This window comes from Nerophis lumbriciformis, linkage group LG22 (genome assembly GCF_033978685.3).
Source record: "Nerophis lumbriciformis linkage group LG22, RoL_Nlum_v2.1, whole genome shotgun sequence".
NCBI lineage: Eukaryota > Metazoa > Chordata > Actinopteri > Syngnathiformes > Syngnathidae > Nerophis > Nerophis lumbriciformis.
Window position 1 is genome coordinate 1,479,266 of NC_084569.2, and position 20,674 is coordinate 1,499,939.

Genomic DNA, 20,674 nt, shown 5'->3' on the forward strand with positions numbered 1-20,674 from the left:
TGCGAGAAATGGGTTAGAGCAGTGGTTCTGAAACTTCTTTCCTGCTCACCCTTTAGAGCACAGCTGTAACTTCCTGCCACTAAACCTGCAGAAGATGGTTATTATATTATCATTAAGCATTTCTTACACAGTCCTTCATTTTTAAGAGCTTATTGTTAAGTGTTCAATGTGATTGTACTATTTTGTTGACATTTCCCTTCTGCCTCGATAGCGGAGGCATTCTAATCACAGGAAGTTACATTGGAAATAAAAATGTTTTTCTCCTGCTCCTTATTTTCCATAGGTCATAAAAACATATTGACCGATTTAAAACGCTGATATCATGATACAGTTTCCAGCAGTCCCTTTTCCATTTTTCAAGGCGAGTGTGAAGTCAATCTTTGTTAGCAGCAGCGTGTGTGCTGCTACTTCATCAATTGCTTTGATTTGCCAAAAGGTTTATGTTTCATTGACCTGACATGCAATGGCAACTGAAAAAATGAAGGCGCAGCAGAGAGACGAGGTCAAAAACACATTATGACTACTGACAAAATAACGCTTGGAAGATGAAAAATGAAAACAAACAAAAAAAAAATCCACATTTTTAGAGGAGTTGAAGCAAAATGGCAGCCAGTGCAGTCCCTTACCAGGTTAGTTTTGTTACTAGTTCGAATACGTACGGGTATTCCCAGTAACTGGGCGTCCACCGGCTGGCGAAAAGGGAGGGACTCGGGGTCCTGCCGGTACAGAGCCTCCAAGGTGGGCATCAGAGCCTGACGTAGCTCCTCTGGCTTAAAGGCTGGAGGCAAAAAGATCGTTGTAAGAAGATGGGAGTCACAAGATAAATGCCTCCACTGACAGAACCGCAGGCATGTGATTTCAACTCAATGAAAAAGACTTCAAATAAGCCGGGGGCCTGGGGGGGGGGGGGGAAAGAGGGGCACCACCCCCCAACTTCCTTTATCTGAATAGCCATTTGTGATTTATAGCATGAAATAACAAATATTTTGTTGTTTATGTTTCAAAATGATGCAACTATTCAATGTCAAAATACAAAATGTCAGCTAGACCAATGAGCAATTAGACAGGCTCTAGTGTAGCAAACATGTCTGCCACAATCATGTGTTCACCTCTTCCACTTTTCATTTGGGCTTACATGGTAAACAAGTCAAATGAATGTTTCATCATACTTTTGTGGCCAACATTGTGGGTTTCCTGGACATGGTCTACATCGCTGAAAGAAACTTGTAATCTTCCAATAGTTGTTTTAATATATACATCTTGAGGATTCCCTCTTCTCTTCTACGACTTCTCCTCGTCATTTGGGATATCTGGTGTGATTTCACTTCCTGGTTCCATGATATCTTGCCTCTGATTGGTCTGTCCCTAATGTTTTGCCCTAATCTCAACCAATGGTGACTCATCATAGTAAGCAATCATGGATGTTCTTATACGTAAAGCAACCCATCATCAGTTTGTGGAGTAGCTTCCATTTTTAATGGAAAACCATAGTTTTTACCACTGGATGATCATCATAATAATAATAATGACTTAGATTTATATAGCGCTTTTCTAGACACTCAAAGCGCTTCACAGAGAAGTGAGAGGCCATCATTCATTCACACCTGGTGGTGGTAAGCTACTTTCATAGCCACAGCTGCCCTGGGGTAGACTGACAGAAGCGTGGCTGCCAATTTGTGCCTACGGCTCCTCCGACCACCACCTATCATTCATCAACCGGTGTGAGTGGCACCGGGGGCAAGGGTGAAGTGTCCTGCCCAAGGACACAACGGCAACGATTTTGGATGGTAAGAGGCGGGGAGCGAACCTGCAACCCTCAGGTTTCTGGCACGGTTGCTCTACCCACTACGCCATACCGCCCCTCAAAACCTCGACTCATTAGGGGAAAACCCTACTTGTTGGCAGGTATGGCAAAGAGCCGGATCAAGATTTGAACACACATTGTAGGTCGGAAAAAACGGAAAAAAATGGTTTATATTCCTACAGAGATAAAAAAGACGGACTATAGAGGGAAAAACCACATGCCTGTAACGGAGTGGAAAATAACACCTGCTTGACGTACTTTTCTTTTTGCTCTGAGTGCTGGCTGGGGAGGTCGTGGAATCCGATGCCTCATCTTGTTCTTTGGGCTCCTTTTTCACCTCCGGCTTCTTGTCTTCGCCCGTTTCAGCGGACGAGGAGGAGGAGGAGGAGGCAGAGGACGAAGATGTATCCATGGCCTCTGCTTTGCACCCATCTCCAGATACATCCTCTTTCTTTATCTGGAAGAGAGACTGCATTTATTCTTCTCTAGGAAAACAGGTGGCAAGCAAAACACACATTTGGCTAAAATAACAAGGCTTTTCAGGACATTCTTACCTCAACCTTCTCCGTTTGTACGTCAGGCTCAACTTTGCCCGTCTTCCCGAGAGCCTTGCCCTCCTCTTGGCTTTCTGCGCTGTCCTCCTCTTCCTCGTCCTCCTGCTTTTTCACTTCCATTTTGCCATCTTCTTGGCTGGGAGCGGGACAGTCCGGCGGGGCGAGCTGGGAGCTGGGATTAGCGCCGCTGCTGACGGAGGCTGGAGAAGACACCTGAGCGTCTGCCGTTACAGGAGGCTTTGGAGACGCCTGCAAAGCAACCGGGGTTAAAAGATCAGGAGACAAAGTCAAAAAACTAACAAAAAAAATCATGTGGAAACTCGATTTACGGACTTTCCGATCGAGCCAAATATGTCACGTTCATTCATTTTGTGCGCCGCCTGCAGCCAATTTTGAAGGGGGCGCAGCCCTCTAAGTCACTTGCTGCCCTGAACACTTCTCAGTGTGTGTGTGTGTGTGTGTGTGTGTGTGTGTCCCTTCTGTGTTTCTTCACCTTTTGTCCATTTTGCTTACTCAATAGGAGTCCCAAAAAGACAAGACTTTGTACCACAGCAAGTTTTAATTGTGATGAAACAGGACTTTTCCAAAGCAGACCTATTTCACAGTGAAGAAGAGCTCCTCTTGTTCGGGTTTCTCCCTCTCTCTGATGCTTTTCCACAAGTTTTTAAATTGTTTATTATTGTAGCAATATGGTTGTTAAAGTTAAGGACTTTTGTGATTTCTGATCATTTGTGAGGTCACCAAGGGGGCTTCGGTGTGTGCACGCGTGTTGGCAAAGCATCCTGAGCAGATGCCCGAACCACCTCATCTGGCTCCTATCCATGTGGAGGAGCAGCTGCTTTACTTTGAGCTCCTCCCGGATGACAGAGCTTCTCACCCTATCTCTAAGGGAGAGCCCCGCCACCCGGCGGAGGAAACTCATTTGGGCCGCTTGTACCCGTGATCTTGTCCTTTCGGTCATAACCCAAAGCTCATGACCATAGGTGAGGATGGGAACGTAGATCGACCGGTAAATTGAGAGCTTTGCCTTCCGGCTCAGCTCCTTCTTCACCACAACGGATCGATACAGCGTCCGCATTACTGAAGACGCCGCACCGATCCGCCTGTCGATCTCACCATCCACTCTTCTCTCACTCGTGAACAAGACTCCCAGGTACTTGAACTCCTCCACTTGGGGCAAGATCTCCTCCCCAACTTAGAGATGGCACTCCACCAACATTCCCTCTAAGCTGCGCGCCTGCGCAATTGCACAAAATCAAATCCCATCTAAGCTATAAACAAAATAAACAGATAAGAGTTTGTTCTGTATGATTTTGCAAGCGGTCAGAACAGAGAAAACAATGTTCGTCAACACTGTTCAATTATTACGTCTGTAGAAACGCTTTAAAGAGGGCAGGAATTCCATCCATCACTTTGAGCAAAACTGTTTTTCGGCCGTAACCACAACAAAAAACTTCTATCTAGCAAAACTGGTTATTGTCTGCCGTACAAAAGAGGCTTAAAGCAACTCTTTGTCATCTGTCATATCCACAGCAGACATTTACTGCCACACAATAAGTCAGACAACTCCTACACCACACAGTGTCAATTCCAGATGGTTACACTATGACTGATGTGCTTTTATATTAAGAATGTTCACTTGTCTTATGAATATTAATCATGGAATGCTGTTACTAGATTACAGAGATGCTAATAAAATGATATATTAAGCGGAACTAAATGTGATCTGTGAAAGGAGTACAAATGATTTCCAAAGCTGGATGCCCACTTTGACATAAAACACTAGCACAAAGCTCATGAAAAAGAAGATTGTATTTGTTATAGTGAGCCAAATCACTTATATTAGACAAAAAAATCCTGTCATTTGATTATTGAAATAAAAGATTGAACTTGTTATTAAGTCAGGTGTGGCCACACGTCTGATGTTGTCACATGTGCTCCACCCGATGCTCGGGGAGTTTTTCCTTTGCTCATACAAGTGACAAATTAAAGGGAACATGGCACTCCACCCTTTTCCGGGCGAGAACCAAGGACTCGGACTTGGAGGTGCTGATTCTCATCCCAGTCTCTTCACACTCGGCTGCGAACCCATCCAGTGAGAGCTGAAGATCCTGGCCAGATGAAGCCATCAGGACCACATCATCTGGACTGCGCCTAGAAATTCTGTCCATAAAAGTTATGAACAGAAAAAGACAAAGGGCAGCCTTGGCGGAGTCCAACCCTCACTGGAAACAGGTCCGACTTCCTGGAGCTCTGACACGATCATACAGTCAGACCCCATACTCTCTGAGCACTCCCCACTTTTACATTTTCATCATGGTCACAAGCCAAGTGATGAATTGTCCAGCCCTGAAGGACAGTTTAGCTTGTTAATAAAGAGAAAGTGGATCCATCATCTTCTTGTTATGTTTGAAATAGCACTTGACTAAATTGTGGACTTTTGTCGAGGCTAAAACTCAGTATTCATACACTATACTGCCAAAAGTATGGTGTCCACCCATCCAAATGATGAGATGCACTAATCACTTGGCCCGGCCACAGGTGTATCAAATCAAGCACTTAGGCATGGAGACTGTTTCTACAAACATTTGTGAAAGAATGGGCCGCTCTCAGTGATTTCCAGCATGGAACTGTCATAGGATGCCATCTGTGCAACAAATCCAGTCCTGAAATTTCCTCGCTCCTAAATATTCCAAAGTCAACTTTATTGTAAGAAAAGTGAAGAGTTTGGGAACAACAGCAACTCAGCCATGTAAAGTGACAGAGAGGTCAGCATAGTGCAAAGACTTTCTGCACAGTCACTTGCTACACAGCTCCAAACTTCATGTCACCTTCCAATTAGCCCACGTACAGTAGGCAGAGAGCTTCATGGAATGAGCAGCAGAATCTAAGCCATACATCAGCAAGTCCAATGCAAAGTGTGGGATGCAGTGGTGTAAAGGACATCACCACTGGATTCTAGAGCAGTGGAGACGCCTTCTCTGGACTGATGAATCACACTTTTCCATCTGGCAATCTGATGGAGCAGTCTGGGTTTGGAGGTTGCCAGGAGAACGCTACATTTCAGACTGCATTGGGCCGAGTGTGAAATTTGAAGGAGGAATTATGGTGTGGGGTTGTTTTTCAGGAGTTGGGCTTGGCCCCTTAGTTCCAGTGAAAGGAACTTTGAATGCTCCAGGATACCAAAACATTTTGGACAATTCCATGAATGACAGAGTCTGGTGTGGATGAACTTGACTAGCCTGCACAGAGTCCTGACCTGAACCCGATAGAACACCTTTGGGATGAATTAGAAGGGAGACTGAGAGCCAGGCCTTCTCCACCAACATCAGTGTGTGACCGCACCAATGCGCTTTTGGAAGAATGGTGGAAAACTGCTATCAATACACTCCGCAACCTTGTGGACAGCCTTCCCAGAAGAGTTGAAGCTGTAATAGGTCATATTGAACCCTATGGGTTAGGAATGGGACGGCACTTCTAGTTCATATGTGAGTCAAGGCAGGTGGCCAAATACTTTTGGCAATATAGTGTATTTACATTCTTTCCTATGGAGAAATTTGCTTTTGGATTTACAAACCTGGCTCAAGAACCAATCAAGCTCATAAATGCAGGTTCCACCACAGTGAAAGCAAAGGTGAGTACTTACTGGGCTCTCTGGCAGCTGAAGGGGCACATGTGCATTCTGGAAAGGCCCCAAAGAAGCCTGACCTACCTGGGGGCCTGAGGTAGTGGCGCCCCCAAGTGTCTGCTGTGGCAGCTGGCTAGCCTTGTCAGAGTTCTGCGACGCCTGCTGTTGGTGCTGAGGAGGCAACTGGGGCGTAGTCGGGGTCGGCGGCTGTGGCGTCTGAGAGCGAGGTAAGCTGGGAGCGGTCTGATGAGGTTGAGGCGTTAAGCTGCGTGCAGGCGAGGGAGAGTTTGTTCGCATGGGCGTGCAGTGAGGAAAGGTGTTGGGCTGGTTGGAGGCGGAGGACGGAGGCGCTGCACCACTGACACCGGCAGGCCCCAGCGAGGCTGCCGAGCACGGGGCAGGTGTGGCAGACTGTGCTGAAGGGCTGCCGGCTGGGAGGGAAGGCGGAGTCGACAACTGGTTCTGCTGCACAGATTAAGCAAAGGAGAGTAAGTGGAGATGACGTCGTCGTGTGCTTTTGAGGAATTTGTTTGGTCAACACAATTAGGCTTTACCAGCGGCACAGCGGCCTGTGATCCAGGCTGGTTCACGCCAACAGGGCCAGCACCGAGCCCAGGACTGGACCCAGGAAACTGGCCTGGCGAGAGGTACTGGGTCTGGAGCTGCGTGGCATTTGGCTGGCCCATCCTTGTTGAGCCCAAACCCATCTGTACAGGACACAGCAAAAGGCTGTTGAACAACTGACTATTTCCTTAAAGTGGACTTGATATGCTTATTTGTGTTTCATTGCATCCATTAAACATATCCAATTGTGGTTACAATCCACAAAGTATGTGAAAACACCATCTTAACATCACAAAATGCCACAAATTCAGTCAGCCATTTTAAATATTCCGCTCTGAACGTCTTCGGTAATCTTTTTCAGAGATTGACGTCACGGTAGTAACACTTCTGCACTCTGACCACATTATTAGATCAGTCAAACTGGAAATATGCAAAAATTCTACAGAGATGCGCTGTTTAACATTTACAGTAAGACATGAACACATGTTTTTATTTTTTATTTTATGCATGCTAAGTTGTAAATAAATAAATACATAAATAGTCCGTCAATGAGGGCTCTCTATTTTGACCACAAAACCTCTAAATAACAATCCAAAACCTGCCAACAATACTCTTTATACATATTGTGACCTGAATATTAACCAAATATTAGCAAAGTTCTTATTATAAGCGCTAATGCAGAAAAACTACCCGGTAATTCTTAGCGGCGGTGGATTGATAACACAGTTTTACTGTGACACAGCCACATCTCCGCCTGTCAAAGTTCTAGATTATAAATCACGCCTCTCGTCTGGATATTAGGAGGAGTTAGCCTTGAATGTAGAAGTTGTTCATCTGTGACATTCAATGTATACCCGGAGATGGAGACAAACACACACAACCGCAGACAGTGTCTGCAGGGAGACTTCTCCTTGTTAAACCTGTGTGTGCATCATGATTAATTCTTCATCTCAACGGGAAGATATAAACACCCTACAGTCGTCATCGCAGTGAGAGCAGACATCGTACAGTAAGCTATCGTTTTACTATGTTTGTAGTTTGTTTTTCTTTAGCACTTAGCAACACTGCTACACAATGCTTAGTGTTTCACTAACGCTGGATTTATAAAGCAGAGCTTTTAAAACTTGTACATTGTCCTCTTTGTATTAAGGATCAACAATATAAGGTTCTGGATCACCATTTTCCCAAAGTAATCCTTGTTGATCTCATCATTATTGTTGTTGATGGGGAAGAGATCTGTGGTTCCTCCTCTACGTCACACGTTTACAGGACTGCCTTCCTCGTTATCTCTCAAAATGGCTCAGGAATCTTTGCAAGATTGATACTATTTTGAACATGTCTATTTACTCACAAACTTTGCAAGTCTTTCCGTGTTATAAATCAGATAAATATGATCATTGCTTCAATATAGAGGCAATTTGTTTCTCCACTTTAAAGAAGTCCAACAACATATAATGCGTAACAATCACATATTTGTTCTTTCTTCAAGGTGAGTTCTTAGTTTGTCTGCTGCATTATGTGGACCCTCACTCAGGCCATCAGTTTATTTTCAGAGCACACAAACCAGACAGAAGCTTCAGATGCAGTAATTCCTACCTGGTTCATTGGCGCATTGAGGGGAAGAGGAGGTGTCGACCTCTGACCCATTGACTGCATCCCCATCTGACCAAACTGGTTGACTCCTGCACACAAGTGGCTTGTATGAGTGCAAACATAAGTAAGATACTTCCACACCAAGACACGAAAAACTGCTTTTTTCCAGTATGGAATACTAGGCATGGCTACCGAGTCCTGTCATTTTTTGGCAACGGCCAAATCCTGTTGGTCCTACCGGGCACTGATTCATGTCAAATCCAACAGTGCCATACTACGGTACCTGGGTTGCGCGTGACATCACGCCCGGTTGTCGACTTTTAGCCAACTCTTTGTACTTTGCCACTCAGGACTCAGCCGAACTACCTGGGTAATGTTGCAATTAAAAACCCCCGATCCAACGCAAGTAACGTAAGGCTCCAAAAATGTACTAGCTTGATGCTAATATACACTGGCTTTGCTATTGTCATTTGCATTAGTGATTTTACATGGCAATTTCAACACTTCCAAATTATGATAATGAAAACTACAACTAAGATGCACGTTACAATCAAACAGCTGGTGCCTAATAAGTACAATACTTACAGCATTAACCCTTTTTAGGGCGCAAGAAAAACCACGACTGCCATCGTCTTGGGCTTGCAACTGTAATTGCAACTTCATCTCATACTTGCAAATGATGATAAAACTGGACAGCAGTTATCATAATCAGCTATATTTTAAATATCACAATCAAAATGGGACAGTTTAGTACCAAAAACATAACACACAGTACCAGTATCAATCCCTACCGAACACTTTTTCAATTGGCGGCATGTGAGCACTGAGTCAGCACCAAAGAAGAACGCCGGCTGCCTTATTGGATGTAAATGTAAAGAATGAGTCAGTGTTCCCAATAAATGTACTAAAACAAATGGGGATTTGGCTCTTACGGTTGGCCTTGGCTCATAAAAACAATGATAAAGGAAGTGTGTCAGTGTAGCATAAGTGCAGGTGTGGTGTAACTCCGCATCACAACACCAAAAAGAAATAACCTTTGCTGCACTTTAGCCACGGTGTTGCTATATTTAGCCATCAGAGGTACATATTTATTCGGCAATCAAACAGAAGCGATCATGAGAGTATTCGCCGCACGAGTGAGAGCGGAGATCCGCCACCACAAGCCCACGTCACACTACCACCGTATTGAAAGAATATTAAGGACAATATTGTCTCCACACCACTGCTGTCTTTATTTTACAATGTGAAATAGTTGGTAAATAACAACTATTTACAAGCACAGTGTTGTTTGTTTTGATACACTCGCAGGTTGTAGAACATTGCTGTCCTTTTGGAATGTATAGTTACATCATCTAAATCATGTGCAAGAAGATGTTGAAGCACACTGATCTTTAATACTTGACACTTTAAAACCCTTTTTAACAAAGTAGTACATTTAAAGGAGCCATATGTATTAATGTCATGTCAAGTCATTATTAAATCCATCCATCCATTTTCTACCGCTTGTCCCTTTTAGGGTCGCGGGGGGTGCTGGAGCCTATCTCAGCTGCATTCGGGCGGAAGGCGGGGTACACCCTGGACAAGTCGCCACCTATTCACAGGCCATTCGCACTCACATTCACACACTAGGGCCAATTTTAGTGTTGCCAATCAACCTATCCCCAGGTGCATGTCTTTGGAGGTGGGAGGGGCCTATTCCCAGGTGCATGTCTTTGGAGGTGGGAGGGGCCTATTCCCAGGTGCATGTCTTTGGAGGTGGGAGGGGCCTATCCCCAGGTGCATGTTTTTGGAGGTGGGAGGAAGCCGGAGTAGAACTCACGCAGTCACGGGAAGAACATGCAAACTCCACACAGAAAGATCCTGAGCCCGGGACTACTCAGGACCTTGGTATTGTGAGGCACATGCACTAACCCCTGAATGATATGTCAAAAGGCATTTAAAAATCATCTTCTTTTCCAATACCTCTATAACTGATAACAGTAGTTCAGCAAGGATATGATCATTTCAAAATTAGATTTACAGCCCCGAAATCTTGTTATTGTTTTCATGTCGATGCCCCTCCCTCCACCGTTTGACCAATTAGAAAGTCTGTGAGTGTGTCACATCCAGGTTGCCATCTTGGTCTGGCTACTGCCACTGGTAAAGTTACTAAACATGTCAGACCTTAGTCAATCTAAAAGTTACCTTTCTCAACTTATTCATGACAAAGCCAGCAACAAAACCAGGATTTGTATCGGAGATGCCTTTGAAAGATGGAGGAGACTGAAGGCGGACAAGATTTTTTATCTGACACCAAACTTGCTCATTTCCTCCTTGCTAGGTAAATCAGGCATTTACCTTTTTGTATTACTTGTAATAAATGGACATGGACATTTTGTATGTAAACTATATTATCCAATACAGTACATATGTCCGTGCAACGAATGCTTAGCATGCTAGCCCGGTCAATGGCACATGGACATACAGGCTAACGGGGGAAATATATGCTAGTTAGCATGTAAGTCCATGTGTCATCCAACTGACAGGACAACATGTATTTAGTACAAATAAGACCTGGGTAGTGTCAGTGCCTATTTCCTTCTCAATATGCTGATACACTGCAGAAATGGTTCCAACATTAGTCATCATGGCAATGTGAAAGGTATGGAGACAAATCACATGATAAAATAATTCCTCATTGGTGTTTACATATTGTGGACTACATTCACCAAGTTATATGGCAATCTGACAGGTTTGAAACAGTATCCTTGGTCAAATGTCTCCTCTTTAGTTTTGGGCGCACATTAGGCTGCTAAGCATGCTCTACTTATTTTCACCAGTAAAACCATTGCTAGTGTTGGTTGTACTTAGTTTTAGTCTGTTTTCTGATAGTACTGACAATAACCATATATTTGTTGTGATATTGTACGCAGGCATGACCTACTTCTTCCTGAAAACAGCCTCATTTCGGTGTAAAATGTGTTGGTAAGAGATTTGTTATTGACAAAAGGCTTGTCTATTCAGCTATTATGGTCCCAGACCTCAACCCCTAGTAAGAGGCAGTGGGAGTTTGAAGTTCCTTGGAGTAGCCCAGTCCATCCAGCTGGATTTGGCTGCGTATCTGGCAACCTCAGTCAGGGAGAGGAGGGGACTACAGAATTTTGACCGTGATTGCAATAACCTTTCTGGTCACATTTTTATATATGGCTCCTTTAAAAGTGCATGATATATTATTTTTAATCGTGGTAACAAATAAGGATCAAGAGACATGGGATTTCATAGGTGAAATCCTGACAAGCCTAGCAGTCACATTTCCAATTAGACACCACAGTATGAAGGAGTGGAAAAAGACATTAGCAGACTTGTGTGCAATGAATGGACGAGGCAAAGAACACCACCTGAGTCCACATTAACACATCTTGAAAAACAAGAGTTAGTTCAATAATAATGGAGTGATGAAGCCTTAAATTCTCCAAGTCTGATATCAATCCAATCTTTCATTGGATTAGGCGGAGGTTTTCTTCTCTGTGTCACGTCAAGGACACTCACCTGCTGGGTTCTGCAACCTGTTGGGTCCAGCAGGTCGGATCATGGACGGATCAGCATGAGGACCGTCTGAAAGAACGATACTATGTTACACAAAGCCATTTTGGGGACATCACTTCCTGTGCAGCACGGCACACACGGGCCAAGGCGGAGCCCCCTTACATCACATCCTGTTTACACGCTCGCCACTTGCCTTCTTTCTTTTCTCGCCGTTCACCAGCCTTGTCTACTACTCTATTTTGCCTACTCAATACGGCTCCAAAAAAGCCAAAGAAAGAGCGAATGGCTGTGGTGTCACAGCGGACTGAGAGAGTCTTTCTTTTTTCTTTTTCTTCCCCCCAAGATGGCGTCGCCGTAGTGGCTGCTGGTGGCAGGAGCTCTGTGCTCTTGTGTCATCCTTTTGTGTTCCTGATGTTTCCCTCTTCTTTTCATGGGGGGTTTTTTGCCTTTTGGTTGGGGACCCTTTGGGACTGTGTGACAAGAGGTGGCACTTTCATGACTTCTGCCGTGCTTTTTTGTCAACTTCTGAATCTGCCTCCCGGGAGACTTTTGGCCATGGAGACCAGCTGCTGGGTGTCTGCCACACCAGAGTCCGTTTGGAGAGACTGGAGGAGATGTGGATGAAGAGACAGGACTGCAGAGTTTGGAGAGACTGGAGGAGATGTGGATGAAGAGACAGGACTGCAGAGTTTGGAGAGACTGGAGGAGATGTGGATGAAGAGACAGGACTGCAGAGTTTGGAGAGACTGGAGGAGATGTGGATGAAGAGACAGGGCTGCAGAATTTGGAGAGACTGGAGGAGATGTGGATGAAGAGACAGGACTGCAGAGTTTGGAGAGACTGGAGGAGATGTGGATGAAGAGACAGGCCTGCAGAGTTTGGAGAGACTGGAGGAGATGTGGATGAAGAGACAGGACTGCAGAATTTGGAGAGACTGGAGGAGATGTGGATGAAGAGACAGGACTGTGCGCGTTGACAGCTCAGCTTGCCTTGTTGTTGTTGTGTTGTTTTGATCATTAAATTGAGGACATTTTAAAGTATATCAGATTGATAACCAAGTGTGCATTCTTCTGTGGAGGCTAGAAGCAATTATTCATGTTTATATTGTTTCTTACGGTGAACTCTGCTTCACTATACAAACTTTTACGAGCTCCACTTACACACCATGTTCAAGAACCAATTAAGTTCGTAAATGGAGTTTCCACACTACTAGTAAAGCAAAAGATGAACTTATATTGGGGAGAAATACAATATGGTTTGTTCCATTTTCACATTCCTAATCTTAGTCTTTCTCCATGTCTATTACTGATAATTCATTCACACCATATGTTTTAAGTGTATATCGACAAACAGAGGAGTACCCTAAATCTTGGACTATAAGCCGCTACTTTTCCCCTAAGCTTTGCATCCTGCGGCTTATAAAACGGTGCTGCAAATGTATCTTTTTATTAAAATACACTTAAATGTTGTGTTATAGTTTGTGCTACGGTGCCATCCTTTGGACGAGTTTGCACACTGCAGCTGCTGCTAACTGAATGAATTCCTGCTGTTTAGAGCTTTGAACTGGAAGTAGCCGTCCATAGCGTTTCTACTTGTATGGATTTTTCAACACTCCAAACGTTTGTAAGTTTTACAATATAACTAAAACTATTCTTACTTACTAAAGCGTCCCATGTGTGATGTCTGTAGGAGTGTTTTCATGCATATTTGAACATGCTATTGTAATATAATCAAGGTAGCATTGTCAGCATCAGCTAATATGCTAACGCGTTTACGAGTGTCTGTGTTAGTATTATTAACTTACAATGGCATTCTTTTTGTATTGTTTCACTTTCACAAACTCCTCAGTAAATTCACCAAAACGTCAGCGTGGAGTTATTGAGTCTGTTTAGCTGATTGGAGAGCTAGCTTGCGCAGCTAGTGGGTCCATGACCATGACTTCTGTTTTGTTTGATCAGCCGTTTTACTGCCGTGTTAAAACACTGTTTGGAAACAATTAAGGTATGCAAATAAACATTTATAAAATATTTCTGTGTAAATAACTCATTTCACAACTTATATATCTGTGACTGTGGCTAATCCATCCATTTTCTACCGCTTGTCCCTTTTTGGGGTCGCTGGAGCCTATCTCAGCTGCATTCGGGCGGTAGGCGGGGTACACCCTGGACAAGTCGCCACCTCATCGCAGGACTGTGGCTAATATGTGGGAAAATATGTTTTCCCTCAATATATACCGGTGCACTCCACAGTCTGGAAAATGCGGTATTGAAAAAGTTCAATTGATATGTTGACTTACTTGGAGGTGGCCCCGGGGCCATGGGAGGCTGACCCAGGCTGGGAGGTGGTATCTGTGGGAAGCCAGGTGAAACCAAGCCAGGTTGCCCAGGCATCATTCCCTGCTTTTGGAGACGAGTCCTCCTCTTCTCCTCAAGCTCCTTTTGGATCTTGTAAATCTTTTCTGCTAGGAGGTGGTAGTACTCCGCCTTGAGGGAAAGGAGCAAAGAGAAACCAGAGCGTTGCAGGTCATTCACATGTCATCCACTTCTTGGACACAAATGTGATGGCCATGTCTTACCCTACTGTTGGCCGACTCGTACATGTCCCCCTCTACTTTTCGAGCATACGCCACCAGATTTTCCATCCTGCGGTCCTTCAGGGCAGCGGGGTCAGGAGTGGGAAAGATGGCTTGCACCCTGCTCACACATACATTTCTATGTTGACTCCTCACACACACGTATCATAGTAGATATCCAAAATTGTTTTGACTGAAATATTGTGCTTGCTCCATAATACTCTCCACATATCGTGATAATGCATGCTGATGACACATTTACGATAAGTCCTGCGAGCGAACAAAGGCTTCCCTAACTTGCTAGCATGCTAGAGGATAATGTCCCTCCACAGTGCAGTTTCTAAACGATTCATCCTTGGCTCTGGGCCGCAAACAAAGTGTGTTTCTTACAAGGGGATTAGAAGACAAGGAATAGCAAACAGGAGGAGGATACAACAATGCTAACCGCTAAGCTAGATAGAGTTGGGAGGATCGATACAAATATGGACAGTAGCGATAGTTAAGTAAATATAGCATTGGTATATGGTCGATACTACAGGGATTAGTAGGGGTGAAACCATTCAAATCATATTTTGAGGTTGCCTTCGATGTAGAGACAATATTCATTTATTTAGAAGGATAATACTGCCAAGATACCTGTGGCAGTGGGGGTGTGGTCACCATGACATCAAGTCATTTGCAGAATTTCTATGATGAGATGGTTTTCTTTAAAAAGGCTAAAAAAATGTATATATTCATTTAAAATACATCTGTTCTCATGACTCTGGTGTTATTGTAGAACGTACTGACTTCTGTCCCTGACTAACTCTCTGGTGTTATTGTAGAACGTACTGACTTCTGTCCCTGACTAACTCTCTGGTGTTATTGTAGAACGTACTGACTTGTGTCCCTGACTAACTCTCTGGTGTTATTGTAGAACGTACTGACTTCTGTCCCTGACTAACTCTCTGGTGTTATTGTAGAACATACTGACTTCTGTCCCTGACTAACTCTCTGGTGTTATTGTAGAACATACTGACTTCTGTCCCTGACTAACTCTCTGGTGTTATTGTAGAACATACTGACATCTGTCCCTGACTAACTCTCTGGTGTTATTGTAGAACATACTGACTTCTGTCCCTGACTAACTCTCTGATTTTATTGTAGAACGTACTGACTTCTGTCCCTGACTAACTCTCTGGTGTTATTGTAGAACGTACTGACTTCTGTCCCTGACTAACTCTCTGGTGTTATTGTAGAACGTACTGACTTCTGTCCCTGACTAACTCTCTAGTGTTATTGTAGAACGTACTGACTTCTGTCCCTGACTAACTCTCTGGTGTTATTGTAGAACGTACTGACTTGTGTCCCTGACTAACTCTCTGGTGTTATTGTAGAACGTACTGACTTCTGTCCCTGACTAACTCTCTGGTGTTATTGTAGAACATACTGACTTCTGTCCCTGACTAACTCTCTGGTGTTATTGTAGAACGTACTGACTTCTGTCCCTGACTAACTCTCTGGTGTTATTGTAGAACATACTGACATCTGTCCCTGACTAACTCTCTGGTGTTATTGTAGAACATACTGACTTCTGTCCCTGACTAACTCTCTGGTTTTATTGTAGAACGTACTGACTTCTGTCCCTGACTAACTCTCTGGTGTTATTGTAGAACGTACTGACTTCTGTCCCTGACTAACTCTCTGGTTTTATTGTAGAACGTACTGACTTGTGTCCCTGACTAACGAGGCTGCAGCGAGCATGACGTCACACTTGCTTGGCGCTGTTGCTCTAGTTGGACTTTCTCTTCTTAAAAGTTGCAACTGTCTTTCTTAATATTTGCACATTTTGTAGATGGCTGTCCGCGGGTATATCTGCAATATATATAAAAAAAATCACGTCCACATCACAGACATGCTGACAACGCTCCAGACAATGGCGTGCGTTTTGTTTACATCCAGTTTCGGTAGCGCAGTTTTAGGTGATCAAAGTCTTTCTTCGGTGGTCAGGTTTTCGGTACATCCCTTGTCAATAGTGCGCAAATAACATATCAATGTATACTGTAACGACCAGCTAATCTTAATGTTTTATGTTTGTGTGGTTTGGATTTGATGTCAGTTTTTCCCATGTTTGCAAACACACCGTCCGTGCCTGAAAGGTGATTGGCGGAGAATGAGGAAGTGTTGTTGTTGCTCACGAAGTGAAAGTGTTTGCACGGGAGGTAAAACCTGTTGGAATTGTGCTGTTTGTTATCAGAAGGTTGGTAATAAAAGTTAAAAATAGCGTCTATTTACAATATATTATATTACTTACATTTGTTTTCACGTTTAAAAAAAACAACAACCTTATTTTAAAAGTGTGGCAGTAATCAAAGTACATTAAAGAGAAACCCTGTAATATCTGAAAAGATTCAGTGAGTTATCATTAAAAGTCATACATTTCATATTAAGTCTGCCATTCTTAAATCCAATGTGTTCTTTCTCCTAGTATTGATCAAATACATTGATTGCCTTTATGTTAGAGCGATATATACCATATTTTACGGACTATAAACCACTACATTTTTCCTACACTTTGAACCATGCGGCTTATAAAACGACGCTGCTGATTTATGGACATTTCTTCGCTGACAATGCAAATACTTTTCATTAAAATACACCTACCGGTAAATGGTGTGTTATTGTTTGTTTGTTTGCGCCATCTATTGGATGAGTTGGCTTACTGCAGATGCTGCGAAGTGAATTAATTCCTGCTGTTTCGAGCTTTGAACCGAATATAGAAGTGTCGTTCCGTTTTCTAGTGGTCCATAGTGATTTTACTCGGATGGATTCTTCATTCATCACTCCAAGCAAGGTTTGTAGTTTTACAATATAACTACAACTATTACTTACTTACTAAAGTGTCCCATGTGTGATGTCTGTGAGAGTGTTTTCATGCATATTTGTACGTGCTATCGTAATGTAATCAAGCTAGCATTGTTAGCATTAGCTAATAAGCTAACATGTTTACGAGTGTCTGTGTGAGTATTATGAACGTACATTACAATGATGCTACAGAGAGACTTGAGTAAATAAGCCACTGGGAACTGATTTTTAATGGTTTTAATCCTTCTGAAATTGTGATAATGTTCCCCTTTAACGTGATAAACTTCATAGAAATTCTGCCATACTTAAATCCAATGTTTTCTTTTTTCTAGAATCAATAAAATCCTTTGACCGCCTTTAAAACGATGTTAGATCAATACATACCGCATTGTCCGGACTAAAAGCCAGTACTTATTTCCTACGCTTTGAACCCTCCGGCTTATAAAACGTTGTTGCCAATTTATGGATTTTTCTTCACTAAATGCTATAATGTTTTGTTTTCAACAAAGCTTTCATAGAACACCGACGGAGACACGGAAACAGTGTTATGGTTTGTGCTAAGGCGCCATCTTTTGGACAAGTTCGCTCGCTTGAACAAGAAGTATATCCCGTTTCGTCTTGTATTCGTCCATAGCGTTTCTGATCGAAATGATTCTTCATTCATCAGTCCAAGCAACGTTTATAAGTTTTACAATATAACTAAAACTATTCTTACTTACGAAAGCGTCCCATGTGTGATGTCTGTAGGAGTGTTTACATGCATATTTGTACATGCTATCGTAATGTAATTAAGCTACTAGCATCATTAGCATTAGCTAATATGCTAACAGGTTTACAAGTGTCTGTGTTAGTATTATTAACTTACAATGACATTCTTTTTGTATTGTTTCACTTTCACAAATTCACCAAAACGTCAGCGTGGAGTTATTGAGTCTGTTTAGCTGATTGGAGAGCTAGCTTGCGCAGCTAGTGGGTCCATGACCATGACTTCTGTTTTGTTTGATCAGCCGTTTTACTGCCGTGTTACAGACACCGTTTGGAAACAATTATGGTATAAATAACATTTATACCTTAACATATAAATAACAAACATTTACAACTACTTTCGTCCCAGTATTTATCTGCGGCTTATGGTCTGGTGCGGCTAATACATGTAAATATACTTATTCTTTCTCAAATTTGGTGGGTGCGGCACTCTATAACGCAGAAAATACGGTATCTTCCAGAAGGTTAACTTGCCGAACACAGATCAATGTAGTTAAATCTTAGGAATATAAATGAATAGGCCGATGTAGTGGATGAATCGTTACACCTCCATGTTTTTTATTATCACAAAATAGTTTGGGTTTTTTTTGTTATCGTTTACAAACTCAGGAAATGAGAGCCAATAGCAGTAAATGCTATACATTCCATATCCTAATAATATTTTGTCACTTTAAGCACGAAAGTTGGTATGGCCAATTACACTCCTATATCGATCCTTGGTGTTGGATCGATACACAATGTCAAAAGGTCATGTAAAGTATCCAAAGAACAGAAGAATAAGTGCTTATTAAATGTTACAGAATTGTGGACAGAACCATGTTACAAGAAAAAGTCATCTATTAATGATAGTTTTGAGAAAAGAATACAACAGGAAATGACGATATGTTACACAGCATGGGGACGGCGTAGGGAAGTTGGGAGAGTGGCCGTGCCAGCAACCTGAGGGTTCCTGGTTCAATCCCCACCTTCTACCAAACTGGTCACGTCCGTTGTGTCCTTGAGCAAGACACTTCACCCTTGCTCCTGATGGGTGGTGGTTAGGGCCTTGCATGGCCATCAGTGTGTGAATGGGTGGATGTGGAAATAGTGTCAAAGCGCTTAGAGTACGTTGAAGGTAGAAAAGCGCTATACAAGTATTTACGTCAGCAGCCAAAGTCACCTCTTTTCAAACGCTCCAATCATCATTTCTATGCCAAATAACATGTGTGATGAATCCCTAGTTTTGCTGATCTAAGACAGGAAGGTGGAGGAAGCGGACTCACAGCTTGTGCACAAGGTGGTTGCGGAGGTCTTGCGTGATGTCTTCGTGCCAGGACTTCCTCATGGCCGCAGAAGGAGGCGCCGCAGTCGGCATGGAGCCCAGGTTCCCCACACCATCATTCATCAAACTGTTAAACATTTGGCAGTATGTTAAGCATTCCTTTAAGCCGGGGTCAGCTCTTGAGCGCCGCCCTGGTGGCTCCCGGGAGCATTTTCAAAAATGTAAAAAGATGGGGAAAAAATATACTTTGTTTTAATAATATTTCTGTAGAAGGCAAAACATGACACACACCTTCCTAAATGTTTAATATGTTTGTGTTTATGTTTCACTGATGAGAGTAGTGTGGACTGTTTGTTTACACATACAACTTTCTCCGACGCTGCCACAGAGAGATGTGTTATATGCCACTCTTTCGTCTCATTTTGTCCACCAAACGTTTTATGCTGTGTGTGAATGCACAAAAGTGAGCTTTGTTGACGTTATTAACTTGTGTGGCATGCTAATCAGACATATTTGGTCACTGCATGACTGCAAGCTAATCCATGCTAACATGCTATTTAGGCTAGCTGTAAGTACATATTGCATCATTATACCTCATTTGTAGCTATATTTGAGCTCATTTAATTTCCTTTACTTATGTCCTCTGTGTATTTAATTTATATCTGCATGTCTCATGACACATCATCTGTATGTAATATTGGCTGCATTTCTGCCATGTTGTTCCAGACCACAGCAAATGTTATCCAGCTTGCAAAGATTGTAACAAATCCATTAGAAGACAGTTTCCTTTAACTTGGACACACACATCTATAACTTTGGCCATTCTAAGACAGTCATTTCCAGGATTGATCTCACCCTCTGAGAAGATTTACTAATGTTTTACAATGTTGTAAAAATGTCTAGAATAAATATTACCGTATTTTTCGGAGTATAAGCCGCACTGGCCGAAAATGCACAATAAAGAAGGAAAAAAAAACATTTAAGTCGCACTAGAGTATAAGTCGCATTTTTTGGGGAAATGTATTTGCTAAAAGCCAACAGCAAGAATAGACATTTGAAAGGCAATTTAAAATAAATAAAGAATAGTGAACAACAGGCTGAATAAGTGTACGTTATATGAGGCATAAATAACCAACTGGTATGTTAACGTAACATATTATGGTAAGAGTCATTCAAATAACTATAACATATAGAACATGCTATACAATCTGTCACTCCTGATCGCTAAATCCCATGAAATCTTCTACCTCTGTGTCACTTCTAAACAACTCTGCCAACTCCAAAGGTAGACAATACGCCACTTCCTCTTCTATCGGTACGTCTAGTCTCTTACATGAATGAGATAAATAATATTATTTGATATTTTACGCTAATGTGTTCATCATTTCACACATAAATCACTCCAGAGTAAAATCGCCCCCCCGGCCAAACTATGAAAAAAACGGGGATTTATAATCCGAAAAATACGGTACATTTCTGTCAACAAAGATTTGCGTCAGCCTACGACACATAGTCATTTTGATAGTAGGCTAATATAGACACTTACATCATGTGTTGTCTTCAT

General features: G+C 42.6%; 1 protein-coding gene across 11 annotated transcripts in view; it reads right to left on the reverse strand.

Moving 5' to 3' along the window:
• The window catches only part of ep300b (E1A binding protein p300 b), a 71,133-nt gene that overhangs the window by 33,033 nt on the left and 17,426 nt on the right, over nt 1-20,674 (reverse strand). For 4 of the 11 annotated variants that reach the window (XM_072915817.1, XM_072915814.1, XM_072915813.1 and 1 more), the window contains exons 8-17: nt 19,112-19,237; nt 14,244-14,361; nt 13,965-14,151; nt 11,672-11,737; nt 8,147-8,232; nt 6,541-6,693; nt 6,005-6,451; nt 2,359-2,607; nt 2,063-2,273; nt 627-778 (exon numbers count right to left, since the gene is read on the reverse strand). In XM_072915817.1, coding sequence (XP_072771918.1) covers nt 627-778; nt 2,063-2,273; nt 2,359-2,607; nt 6,005-6,451; nt 6,541-6,693; nt 8,147-8,232; nt 11,672-11,737; nt 13,965-14,151; nt 14,244-14,361; nt 19,112-19,237 — 1,795 coding nt within the window. The remainder of the gene's footprint in view (nt 1-626; nt 779-2,062; nt 2,274-2,358; nt 2,608-6,004; nt 6,452-6,540; nt 6,694-8,146; nt 8,233-11,671; nt 11,738-13,964; nt 14,152-14,243; nt 14,362-19,111; nt 19,238-20,674) is intronic. The other 7 variants (XM_061974501.2, XM_061974500.2, XM_072915815.1 and 4 more) reach the window with 3 other exon arrangements.